Raw genomic sequence first — 13,795 nt, forward strand, 5'->3', positions numbered from 1 at the left:
CCCATTTTGTCCCAGCTTACCCTTCCCCTTCCCCGTATCCTCAAGTCCATTCTCTAGTAGGTCGTGTCTTTATTTCCATCTTGCCCCTAGGTTCTAAATGACCTTTTTTTTTTTTTAAGATTCCATATATATATATGTTAGCATATGGTATTTGTTTTTCTCTTTCTGACTTACTTCACTCTGTATGACAGGCTCTAGGTCCAGCCACCTCACTACAAAAAACTCAATTTCGTTTCTTTTTATGGCTAAGTAATATTCCATTGTATATATGTGCTACATCTTCTTTATCCATTCATCTGTCAGTGGACACTTAGGTTGCTTCCATGTCCTGGCTATTGTAAATAGAGCTGCAATGAACATTTTGACATGACTCTTTTTGAATTATGGTTTTCTCAGTGTATATGCCCAGTAGTGGGATTGCTGGGTCGTGTGGTAGTTCTATTTTTAGTTTTTTAAGGAACCTCCATACTGTTCTCCATAGTGGCTGTATCAATTTACATTCCCACCAACAGTGCAAGAGGGTTCCCTTTTCTCCACACCCTCTCCAGCATTTATTGTTTGTACATTTTTTGATGATGGCCATTCTGACCAGTGTGAAATGATATCTCATTGTAGTTTTGATTTGCATTTCTCTAATGATTAATGATGTTGAGCATCCTTTCATGTGTTTGTTGGCAATCTGTATATCTTCTTTGGAGAAATGTCTATTTAGATCTTCTGCCCTTTTTTGGATTGGGTTTTTTGTTTTTTTGATATTGGGCTGCATGAGCTTGTAAATTTTTGAGATTAATCCTTTGTCAGTTGCTTCATTTGCAAATATTTTCTCCCATTCTGAGGGTTGTCTTTTCATCTTGTTTATGGTTTCCTTTGCTGTGCAAAAGCTTTTAAGTTTCATTAGGTCTCATTTATTTATTTTTGTTTTTATTTCCATTTCTCTAGGAGGTGAGTCAAAAAGGATCTTGCTATGATTTATGTCATAGAGTGTTCTGCCTATGTTTTCTTCTAAGAGTTTGGTAGTGTCTGGCCTTAAATTTAGGTCTTTAATCCATTTTGAGTTTATTTTTGTGTATGGTGTTTGGTAGTGTTCTAATTTCATTCTTTTACATGTAGCTGTCCAGTTTTCCCAGCACCACTTATTGAAGAGGCTGTCTTTTCTCCACTGTATATTCTTGCCTCTTTTATCAAAGATAAGGTGACCATATGTGCGTGGGTTTATCTCTGGGCTTTCTATCCTGTTCATTGATCTATATTTCTGTTTTTGTGCCAGTACCATACTGTCTTGATTACTGTAGCTTTGTAGTATAGTCTGAAGTCAGGGAGCCTGAGTCCTCCAGCTCCGTTTTTCTTTCTCAAGATTGCTTTAGCTATTCAGGGTCTTTTGTGTTTCCATACAAATTGTGAAATTTTTTGTTCTATTCTGTGAAAAATGCCAGTGGTCGTTTGATAGAGATTGCATTGAATCTGCAGATTGCTTTGGGTAATATAGTCATTTTCACAGTGTTGATTCTTCCAATCCAAGAGCATGGTATAATCTCTCCATCTATTTGTATCATCTTTAATTTCTTTCATCAGTGTCTTATAATTTTTTGCATATAGGTCTTTTGTCTCCTTAGGTAGATTTATTCCTAGATATTTTATTCTTTTTGTTGCCATGGTAAATGGGAGTGTTGTCTTTGGTTTATTACTTTGCCAAGAAATGTACCAGTTCTTCGACACTGAAAACAGGAACCCACCCCTTTGTTTTTAACCTGCTGACATCTTGTCCTTGATGTGACCATGATGCCAGGTGATACCCAGGAAATAGACTCTTTTTCAGCTCTGGTGCTTTTCATTCAAATAGCCCCCTCCTCCTGATACAGTCAGCTGCTTGCTGACACCGCTCAGCGCTGGGGCCCCCAGTGCTCTGTTGCTGACATTCTGGATCCCTTGGCACCTTAGTGTGCAATGCCAGCCAGCTCTACTCTGAAACTCACCCTCTGCCAGGTCGTTCCTGACCCTCCTTCAAAACACGGTATGTTTTATCTTCCACCTAACACATCATGAATTTCTTTTGCCCTGCCTCCTACTTCATGTAATCCTTAGCAAAGAATTACTGATGATGTTTATTGAGAACATACCTGATGCTAAGTCAGGTGCTTTCCATACCTTATCTTATTTCATAGTTACAAAAATACTATTCAGTATGTTTCCAAACCCCAGTTTTACAGAGGAGGAGACTGAGGCTTACAGAGGTCAATTAATTTACCTACATGGCTAATCAGAGCAGAGCTAGGATTTAAATCTAACACTGCTTTTGACCAGAAAGCCCTGATTCTTAGCCAGGAAACCATACTGCCTTACAGAAAATACAGAAAGATTGTTCACATGGTAAACAGTCACTTAAATAATATTTCTCAATGAGTAAAATGGCTGTTGAAAAGAAATATATATATATATTCATTGCCCACCATGTAAGGATCCATCTCTTGAGTTTTAGCTCAGGACTCTGTTTTCCTTTGCTGGCGAACTTGTACATTTCCCTTCCATAGCCAAAGCCAGGATCTTAAAGCTTGGGTTTCCCCAGGTGGCTTGGAGTGAAATTTAGTCCTTAATTGCAGCAGCTGTTTTTAGCTTACTTGGTATAATGCTCTTCCTTTTTTTGAACATGACTTTATTTATCTATATGGCTGGTTCAATTGCACGTGTTTTCTTTCCCACTAGACTATGAGCATTTTGGGTGAATGAACTGAATACGTACCTAATTTTGTAAGCTGCTTTTTCCAGAAGCAATTATGCTGGTCTTTCAAGTGGGACTCAGTTGTGACCAGTTTTTTCTGCAAAGTACTCAGCGTTCCTTCTGTGGCCGAACGTGGCTTGGACACGCGTGTTTGAGTATAACCTTGTTACCGCGGCTGTAAAAATGTGTGTGTGGCCGGTCCAGAGCTTCAGGCAACCAAGTAAAAGGTGGTAATGGGAAGCTATTTATAAAATGCTGAGAAACTAGAGTGATGAGTGGTGAAATGGGGAGAAATGCCTTCTGGGCCTGTATCGACCTGAGGGGGGCCTCCCTCCAGGTGGCAAAATTAGAGAAGATCGGTGTGGGTATTTCCCCATGTTTAGGAAGGATTTAAATGATGGTTAAAAATAACAGCTGGTGAGACTACTGGGTCCCCGGGCCAGTGCTGAGAGGGAAGCGTTAGCCATTGTTGATGTCTCATCCCCTGGACCATGGGAATCTGTCCAGGCTGAAATGACCATGGCCACACGTGGCGCTCCAAATTAGGACTGGCCTTAGGAAAGGGAGAGCAGTCCTAGCTCGTGCATCTGATTCTCACCTTTAAACCTGTTTGGTCTGAAATTTAACTTTGAGAAAAGAGGAGATGGTAATTGAAGTCTTCTTCCAAAGAAAGGTTCTTGCCTATTTGTGTATAAGGATGGATTTGGCCAGGAGGGGGAGGGGGAAAGTCTGACTTATATCAGTAGTTCGCTGAATATGTGCCCCTTATAACTGGCAAAGGCATGCGTACTCTGGAACCAACCCCCCCCCCCCCCCCCGCCCGTCACTTGCAATTGGCCCGTGGATGTATGTACGTTTTGTTAGCTGTGGAAAGAGTTAAGACTGGGTTGGAGGCTGGTGGCTGGCTCTTGCCTCTGCCATGTGTTTGGGGCTCAGAACGTTTGTGAGAGTTGCCCCAGTTGTTATGATGAGAGAAAAGTACCTTTGATAGAAATAGAGAAATCAGGAAGTGTGGCCTATTTTTTAGGAAGATAATTAGTTCATTTTTCTACATCTTGAGTTTGAAATGAGAGTTTGACGTCCAGGTGGAAATGTCTGGTGCTGAGCTGAGGCTGCTTGGTTGAAAGAGAGCTTAGGCGGCTTGTGTTCTAGATCGGATTCTTTCACTAACTGGCATCCTGCTCTTGGTCAAGCCCTGTAACTTTGAAGAGTCTCTTGGGTTGATCTCTAAGTCAGCAGCTCTCAGCCCATACAGGGGCATGCTGGGGTGAGCTCTAGTTGGGAGGGAGAGAGAGGAAGGGGCGTCCTCTCGGGCCTGTCACTCAGTGGTGTCACAGGGAAAAGAAGACAGGGGCCCCTGCCCCCCTCCAAACATCCTTCATCAGGGACAGTTGCTGTCATGAGTGTGGCTTGAGGGATGGCAAGGTTTGGGAACCCTGAAGCCCTGAGCAGTCATCCCCAGAGACTGGCCTTCTGTTGCTGTCTCTTCCTGTAATTTACACCTTGTTACTCAGCAGTGCCCGGAGGGGCCGCTAGGACCACTCCAGCTTAACGTACAGACGCAAACTTTAGTGCCCAAAGGGACCCTATGGGGGACTCACATGGAGAATGATAGGTGTGTGGGGAGAGAGCACAGGGGCCGATTCTCTCCCACAGAACCCCTGTCAGGGAGGCCCTCAGCCTCTGCTTGTATGCCCCCATTGGCGGGGAGATCACCCCTTCTGGTGCTGCCCAGTTTACCTTCCTGGAGTTCTGTTAAAAGGGTGTTCCCTACCCACACCCTAGAATTGACTCCCCCTCCTGCCTGCCAATTCCCTAATTCTGCTCAGAGGCTTCTCAATCCTCTTAGGCCCCTTTGCAGATGGAGAAGCAGAACCGGATATGCCCCATGGCTCACTCACTATAACAGAGCTTGCTCTTTCCCCTATGGAGAGATCCAACTTTCTCTCTCTCTCTCTTTTTTCATATTCTTTTCCATTATGGTTTATTATAGAATATTGAATATAGTTCCCTGTGCTAAAAAAATAAGACCTTGTTTTTTTTTTAACGTCTTTATTGGAGTATAATTGCTTTACAATGGTGTGTTAGTTTCTGCTTTATAACAAAGTGAATCAGCTATACATATACGTATATCCCCCTAGCTCCTCCCTCTTGCGCCTCCCTCCCACCCTCCCTATGCCACCCCTCTAGGTGGTCAGAAAGCACCGAGCTGATCTCCCTGTACTACGTGGCTGCTTCCCACTAGCTATCTATTTTACGTTTGGTAGTGTATATATGTCCATGCCACTCTCTCACTTTGTCCCAGCTTACCCTTCCCCCTCCTTGTGTCCTCAAGTCCATTCTCTATGTCTGCGTCTTTATTCCTGTCCTGCCCCTAGAAGACCTTGTATTTTATCCGTTCAATATATAATAGTTTGCATCCCAAACTCCCAGTCCAACCCTCCCCTGCCCCCCCCGCCCTTGGCAACCACAAGTCTGTTCTCTATGTCTGTGAGTCTGTTTCTGTTTTGTAGATAAGTTCATCTATGTTCTATTTTAGATTCCACATATAAGTGATATCATGTGATATTTGTCTTCCTCTTTCTGACTTACTTCGCTTAGTATGATAATGTCTTGGTCTATCCATGTTGCTGCAAATGGCATTATTCCATTCTTTTTTACGGCTGAGTAGTATTCCATTGTATATATGTACCACATCTTCTTTATCCATTCATCTGTCGATGGACATTTAGGTTGTTTCCATGTCTTGGCTATTGTAAATAGTGTTGCTATGAACATAGGGGTGCATGTAGCTTTTTGAATTACAGTTTTGTCTGGATATATGCCCAGGAGTGGGATTGCTGGATCATATAGCAACTCTAGTTTTTTGAGGAACCTCCCTGCTGTGAGAGACCCATCCTTCTAACTGTGTCTCTCCTCCCTCCCTTTCACCTTAGTCTGGAGCCTCTGGCCTGCCTTGCACTGGTGGGAACTTCAAAGTCCCAGGGGTGGTGCTCTGGTACGAGGAGCTTGGAGGGTTTGTTCATCTGGTCTAAGGGGATGCGATGCTTTCATTTCCTGTGAGCATGCTGGAAGCTGCTTTGTTTTGGGACACCTTGAGATGCTGCCCACCTTTCCTGCAGGGCAGGTGTGATTGGTGTCTCAGAGGGCTATGCTCATGAGCCACTCGTGCAGGCAGGTACAGGGCTCCTTCTCAGAGGTACAGACTGTTGTCTGTGTTTACTCAGAGCCTGGCATTTCCGACCTGCTTTGAGTGCAGTGTAAGTGCAGAACCTGCTTTACCTGGGAAAGCAAAAAGCAAAAGTTGGATTTCCGTACAGTCACGGCTAAGACATATGGTCACTGGGCAGCCTCACATTTTGGGGTGTGCAGTCCTTTCCTAGGAGGATGGAGGAAGCTTTTATCAGACCGGGGAAAGGAGCAGAGAGTATCCTTGTTTGCATGGAGAGACAGTTGGGTGATGCCAGGGTATCCCACAGTCTGCCAGGACCACATGGCTCAAGTTCCTCATTAAATGGGGAGAATGAAGTAAGACGTACAATGAAGGAAGGGACAGAACTTGGGATCCTTCGGGAATTGCTCTGGCCACGGGGACCCTGGAATTCTCTGACTTTCCCGCTACCAATGTTCTTGTTATTTAAAAAATACTCCTGGCCATCTGAACACCAGGGTGGTCCTTCAGGGAAGGAAAGGAGGAACGGATGATGATGATGTCTTTCTTTCCCCTGCCCCCTGTCTCTTGTGAGCAGGGAGAAGATGCCTTTTCACCACGTGACGGCCGGCCTGTTGTACAAGGGGAATTACCTCAACCGATCTCTGTCTGCTGGCAGCGACAGCGAGCAGCTGGCTAACATCTCTGTGGAGGAGCTTGACGGTAAGGAGCCCGCCTTGCGTGGGAGGTGAGCCACCGAGGGAGGCATCTGGGGCCACTGTGCGTCTAAGACGCTGGCCGTCAGCTGTGGCCAAGTCTAACCGTGATGCAGCAGGAGAGAGTTCAGAGATCACTTCTGCCTAAATGACTTCTTTGTGTGGGATGGACCTGGTGGCCTGAAAAATCTATGGTGAATATTTCGGCTCCTTTGGGTACCACAAGGAACCCTCTGACTGGGGAGACAGGCTTCTACTCGTGACACGTATTTTCCAATTGATGGAATCTTGGTCGCCAGTAGTGTTGCCCTGTTTCCATCTTCTCATTCACCATGGGGCCCAGCTGCGGGGAGGTCATAGACTTGTTCATGGCCGTCTCTTGACTTGTGGCCATGGTGCTTGGAATCCTGCCCAGATCAGAATCATCTGGAAGCTGTGTCTAGGTGGGAATGGCCGGCAATTATTTTGATTGCCTCTGTGCCTCTGTAACAGTGTAGCCTTGGCTTTGGGATGCGAACGAACCTGGGGACACGGTGACTGAATTCATCCTGGGACAGTGCCCCTTTGTATCCTGGGGAGATCAACTCCTTGATTAAAAAAAAAAATTAAAACAAGGAAGAAGGTTTTTGTTTTTGTCTTTTAGAATAGAGAATTAGGTTGATTCAGCCAGATGTTTGCCTAGGCATCTGCTGAGGCCACGCCAGATTGGTTTCCCTTCTTGTTTTGAAATGCTGTGTTCCTGGTGACACTGTTTTACAACAAGAAGTTTAAGTTTACTTTCTAAAATAGGGAAGTTAAAATTACCCCATATGGCCCATATCTTTGCTTTGAGTATAATGGTCTGAACCAGTGTGATTTCTTTGTGCACGTTTCTTACAAGGGGTATGGTAGGCGGGGAGATTCGTCTCTGGGGCAGGGAAGACAGGCTCGCTTCATGAAGGGCACGAGATGGGGCAGGCGAAGGACAGGGCTGTCGGATAGCTTTCTTGCTCTCACCCGCGTTGTTTGCTTGCTGCTCGACAGGCATACCATGTTTTATTACTCTTCGCTTTATTGCAGTTCGCAGATACTGCATTTTTTACGGATTGAAGGTTTGGGGGGCAACACTGCATTGTCAGATGCTGGTTAGCATTTTTTAGCAATAAAATATTTTAAAATGAAGGTATGTACATTGTTTGTTTGGACCTAATGCCATCACACATTTAACAGACTACAGCATAGTGCAAACGTAACTTTTATACACGCTGGGAAACGAAAAGATTCGGTGATTCGCTTTACTGTGCTCTTTACTTTATTGCGGTGGTCTGGAACCGAGCGCGCGGTATCTCTGAAGCCTACCTGTAGAGGCTTGTTTACGTCCATGATGGAGCAGTGGAGCTCAGTGGCTGGTGGGCTGGGTCTGGAGGAGAGGCCGGAGGATATTAGAGGAAGGGGAGTGATGTGGGCAGAGCCAGACTCCCTAGGCCCAGCATCTGCTCACTGTGGTCTGGACAGACTGGGGGCCAGAGAGGAGAGCAGTATCCTCAGATCTCCTGGCCTTCAACTGGCCAGAGGATATTTGGACAAGGGCACGGAAGCAGAAAATAGAGCCCTGACCTCCTCCAAAATGAGCCCATCCTGGTGGCCACAAACAAGGCCGAGGCTGAGCTGGGTGTGTTGGCAAAGTGAGGTGAGGCCCAAGCTTTCCTGTGTCCTGGGAAGGAGTCCTACCTAGTGGAGAGCAGGGCAGTGGTGCATTGATTTGGGAGGGGGACTGGTTGCTGTACCTCCAGTTTTAGTCATCACTTAGCAGGGGCGACTGGGAGCCTCCTGTGTGGAGCCCTGTGGAGCAGAGGCCATGAGACTTGGGCAGAAAGTCTGTGTGTTTCGGGCAACTCTTTTTTTTTCTTTTTAAATTGATGTATCGTTGATTTACAATGTTGTGCTAGTTTCAGGTGTGTAGCAAAGTGTTTCAGTTATACATATACATATGTATATATATTCCTTTTCAGATTCTTTTCCTTTATAAGTTATTACAAAATATTGAGTATAGTTCCTTGTGCTATACAGTAGGTCGTTTATCTATTTTATATATAGTAGTGTGTATAAGTTAACCCCAAACTCCTAATTTATCCCCACCCCCTTTCCCCTTTGGTAACCATAAGTTTGTCTTCTCTCTGTGGGTCTATTTCTGTTTTATATATAAGTTCATTTGTATCATTTTTTTTTGATTCCACATATAAGCAATATCATATGATATTTCTTTTTCTCTGTCTGACTTACTTCACTTAGTATGATAAGCCCTAGGTCCATACATGTTGCTGCAAATGGCATTATTTCATTCTTTTTTGCGGCTGAGTAATACCCCATTGTATAAATATACCACATCTTCTTTATCCATTCATCTGTCGATGCTCATTTACGTGGTTTCCATGTCTTGGCTGTTGTAAATAGTGCTGCAGTGAACAGGGGGGTGCATGTATGCTTTTGAATTATGGTTTTCTCCAGATATATGTGGGGCAACTCTTGCAGAGGCTGCGATGCCTAACCCAGTGAAGTTTGGAAATCGTCTATGGCTTTCACATACCCTGGCTTTCCATTTTTCTTCCTCCTCCTTCCCAGCTTTGCCATGAATAATCAAGAGATGATTTTTCCAAGACTTCTCAGAGTGATGGCTTTTTTCTCTGTGAAATCTGGGCCACTGTCAGGGCGTATGGCTTTTCAAGAGATCCACTGCCTGGATTTCGGCCCTTCTCCACTCGGGCGCTGGCTGAACTCTGTTCTTGGGCAGGCAGCAGAGCTCACCACCCTGTTGTTTCTGTCAGGCACAGGCAGCTGAATGGGGCTGAAAGGCGCCTTCTCAGCAGGTGAGACTAGCGGGCGGTAATTCTCACAGCCCTGGAGGTCCTGGTGGGTGGCCTTGGCCCTGGAAGCCCTGGTTATGGGGGGCAGGGGTCCCTGGTTGAGTGAAGCTGGACTTTATGGCCTGAGGTCGGCTGGGGAAGATGCTGTATTTGTCCTTCAGGAGGGTAATCCAGGCTCTCAGCCCGAAGAAAGGCCATTTATTTTCTAATGGAAGATTCCTTCTATTCACTTATTTATTTATCTCTGCCAAGGTGAACCCTGAGTTATGGCTGCTTACGCTTCGTTACGAGCATCTTGGGGCTCCAGGCAGGGCTGTGAGATGTGTTTTGAGTGCAGAACCGGCGGGCAGGGTCTGAAAACCAACTGGCTGGAATCAGTTCAGAGGACTGCAGCTTGGTTCTCGGGGAAGCCGGTTTCCGAGACTGTACCTGTTTGCCGTCCTCTTGGAGCTGCCTTGTGTCAGCCCAGCCCTCATATCCTACTGTTCGGGGCCGCTCGTTTATCCTCACGGGACATGTGGTGCTGCACGGGGAGTAGATGCGTTGGACGCGGGTGGATATTGAAGCATCCTCTGTGGTCCAGCCACCTGGGGTGCAGATGTTATCTGGGTACCATCCCTGCCCCGGGTGGCTGCAGCCTTTTGCTCATGGATCACCAAGGGCAGGTTCCCTCACCTGGTCAGTGTTTGTCGCTGGGGATGGAACGCCCCTTTCCTTCAGTGTAAGGATCAAGGGCGCCCAGTCCATGAGAGGTTACCCTCTGAGAACGAGGCCACTCAACATGCAGGCCACCTCCAGTTGCCCTTCGCTCCGGGAAGTTTCTGTTTCTTCTCTTTAAACAAAGCTTATGAGGAATTAAGGCAAAGCTGCATCCAGTTGGCCAGACTGGAATTGGAATTCACCCAACAGGCAAACTCAGCAATGATGCATTGGTTGAGATCCTTCCTTCCTCTCCTTCCTTCCTCTTCATTCATATTTTCATTCCTATTCATTCATTCATTACAGGAGTGTTTACCCAAATGCTTTCTGGGTGGAGGAGGAATTCAAAGAAGTATAATCTTCGTTGCCTGGCTCAAGGATTTTACAATCCACCCAGGGAGTTTATGTACATACAAAATATGTTAGCAGTATCTTGTACTTTTAGAGTGTGTCATGTGGAATTTTATTAGAGGCATGAATTATAATTTCTTAAAAAGAGTTTTTTCATTGCTACTTATTGAATAATCTTGTGAGGCTGTCTTAATCTTAAACTGAGCTTGCCTCTATCTGAAGTTGACTCATTTTCATTAATGTATGGTGTTCCATTGTATATAAATATACCTCAATTTCCGTATCCTTTCTATTCAGGATGGATGTTCGGGTTGTTTCCAGTTCGGGGCTATTAGGCTGTAATCAACCTCCCCTTCTGTTGCAGCTGTGATGTTGGGGGCTGCTGTCCTCACGGCTCCCTGTGGCCACCGTGAAACGTCTGCGTGTGGGTATTTCACGTTATTTTTGCCAGTAACAGTGTCAGCCTCTCAGATTAATTTCTTGGGTCTTCCTTTTAGCCTAGGTTAGTTTGCTGTCACATCTTGGATGGTTGTTATTTCTGTTTTTTTCTTCAGGAATGCCTGCCATTCTAATGCTAGATCTTCATTCGATGTTTTCCACAAAATGCGTCTCTTCTCACATCATTTTCCTCTGTTTTGCACTTCTACGTTCATTCTTGAGTCTGTCTACCACCTCGTTGATTTAGTTGTTTGCAGTCACTTAAAAAAATTTGCTTTTGATTCCCTTTAGAGTGTATTTTCATTATGGATGAAAGTTTCAGTTCCTCTGTAGTTTGATTTTATTTCAGTAGCTCCCCCTTAACTTTTTGGTCAAAGTATAATACAGAAAAGTATTACTGCACAGTTCAATTCTTATCAAACATGAACATACATGCAGCAACCACCCAGGTTAAGGAATAAGGTGTTACCAGCACCCTGAAGTGCCCCTGAGGTCCTTCCTAATACCTCTTCCTCAAAGACAACCACTGCCCTGAATTACCTATCACCATTTAATTGTGTTTGTGTTTTTCCTTCATCTCAAGGGGGTTATATTATATTTATTGTTTTTCATCCAACCTCTTTTCTTCAACATTATACTTGTGAGGCTCAACGCTGTTTTTGAGGGTAGCTGAAGTTCATTCATTTTCATTAATGTATAGTGTTTCGTCACATATAAGTAGATCTCAGTTTATTTATCCATTATATTCTCAGTGGGTATTCGAGTTGTTTCCAGTTTGTAGCTATGAGGATACAGCCCTTGGTGTTGCTGTTGTGCTCTGCTCATGGCAACCTCTTCCTCTTTTACTGGAGCCATATTTTTATATTCTCTCCCAACTCTTTGTGTTACTGAGAACAATTTGTACACAGTTTGTGAAAATCTCTTCTGTTTCTTGTCATCAATTCTATATAGAGATTTTTTGATAATAAATATCTGTTTCTCCAAGTCTCCCAGCTGATGCTGCCTTTGTTCTCCATTAGAAGGTGTTTTTAGATGGTCCCCTTTGCTTTCTTCTGTTCTGCTTTGTGACTCAGCAACGAGAGTTCTTTGTAGGTCCACGATCTGTCAGCAAACAAGGTTTATAAAGAGTCTTTAGCCTTCTTCCTTCCATCTTCACTTTATTCCAGACCTGGGATAACTTCCCCCTTTTCAGCCCCAGCTGGAGAGTCCAGTTTCTAGAAGACGTTCATCTAGTCCACGGCTACTGGGCGGAGGGGGGATCTTGATGGCCCCTCCTCTTGGGTTTGCTCCTTATGTCACAGGATTCAATTAACTCCTATATTCTTCTTTTCTGTTGGTCTCCTTCCTGTTCCCGTGCTGGTATCCAACATTCTGGTGCATATCCTGGCTCTCATCTCTCCCCCGCAAATAATCCAGGGTGGGACACACCCTCCCATGGCTCTTATTACTCTCAGAGAGTCATGTTCCCCGAAGGAGCTTAGAAAGGAGGTGCTGCTGAGGTGGGTTTGGGTTGAGGAATAGATCACCGTGGAGAACAGTTGCTATGAAATAGGGACCGACCGCTTGACTCGCTGGTCAGCATAGCCTCTGGGTCCCTGGCGGGGTAAACAATGGTGATGAGCCAATGTCTTCCTTCTGTACGTGTTTCTCTGGTTCCCAGGGTGGGTGCAAATTGTGTTTCTCCAGTTTCATTGGTGTGGCAACTAGCAAAAATTCTCCTCAGGCTCTGACATGTGTATACATCTCAAAATTAATATTTCTGGGGATGTGCATACATTATCCTACAGACATTTCTGGAGGGTATTTTAATTTGAGTTTAGGAGTGGATGTATCCATCCGCCAACTTTCAAACACAAAAGCACCACTTCAATAGTTGACTACCTCCATCTGGACTGTTCCAGAGCCACTGCATCTGCAGAACCAGTTTCCTCAACGGCCCCCTGTTTGCCTGGTCCAGAGGACTCTCAGGTGTTTATTCTGGACTTTCTGCCGCATCTGGCAGCATTGCTCACACCCTTGGTTTTGGTTTGTCACTGCCTTGGCATCCGTGTCACTAGCTGGCTTTCCTCCTTCCTCTTTTCTACCACTTTGACATTCCCCTCATCTTCTGCCCACTGCTGATGCACCGTTTTTCCCCGGGGTTGGTTTTTGCTGTCATCCCCAAGGGCAACTGCATACTGATCGCCTCGGGATAGATATCTTTGATCCCTGCCTCCCTCCTGAATTCTAGACCTGCTACTTATAGTCCTGTGTAGATGTCCCACGAATCCCTTAAACTCCAGTGATCCAAAGCTGGACAGATTTTCTTTTTCTCTCTCAAACTGCTCCTCCCCTGGAATTTTTCTCAGGAAATTAGTCACATTACACCCAGTCAGCCATGGTGGTAATTTGGGGGTCATCCTTGATTCCTCTTTTTCTCTTACTCCACACGTATTATTGGCAAAGCCCTGCAGACCAACTTCCTTCTCCTCCAACCACATGGCTGTTTTCTTGGGCCAGGTTCTCCCACCAGCTAGACAACTGCAGTCACCAAGAGGTGATCTCCTTGTGCCTCATCCAGGATATCAGCCTTGTATCAGTTCAGTTCCATTTCACTGGAAGGATGCTTCTCAAATACACACTTGATTAGGTTATCGTTTTTCCCTTCTTGTCCTACAAACATGTTCACACACACACACACACACACATAAAACAACAGTGTATTTAAAATTTCTTTAATTCTTTTTAAAAATTTAAAAATCTATAGAGGTTCTGGAAAGTACAGTGAATACCTGTATACCCTTTGTCTAATTGCTGACATTACAGCATTTGCTTTCTCTCTCTTTCCCTTTTTCTCAACACACATGCACAATTTTTTCAGTTCTAGAATTTTAATTTGGTT

General features: G+C 44.9%; 1 protein-coding gene across 2 annotated transcripts in view; it reads left to right on the forward strand.

The window, feature by feature from the left end:
• Positions 1 to 13,795, forward strand: part of CALN1 (calneuron 1) — a 432,488-nt gene that overhangs the window by 92,701 nt on the left and 325,992 nt on the right. The window contains exon 2 of one of the 2 annotated variants that reach the window (XM_060032204.1): positions 6,470 to 6,590. In XM_060032204.1, the coding sequence (XP_059888187.1) occupies positions 6,470 to 6,590 (121 nt within the window). Of the gene's footprint in view, positions 1 to 6,465; positions 6,591 to 13,795 lie in introns of both variants that reach the window. The other variant, XM_060032203.1, reaches the window with a different exon arrangement.

This window comes from Delphinus delphis, chromosome 15 (genome assembly GCF_949987515.2).
Source record: "Delphinus delphis chromosome 15, mDelDel1.2, whole genome shotgun sequence".
NCBI classification, from domain to species: Eukaryota; Metazoa; Chordata; class Mammalia; order Artiodactyla; family Delphinidae; genus Delphinus; species Delphinus delphis.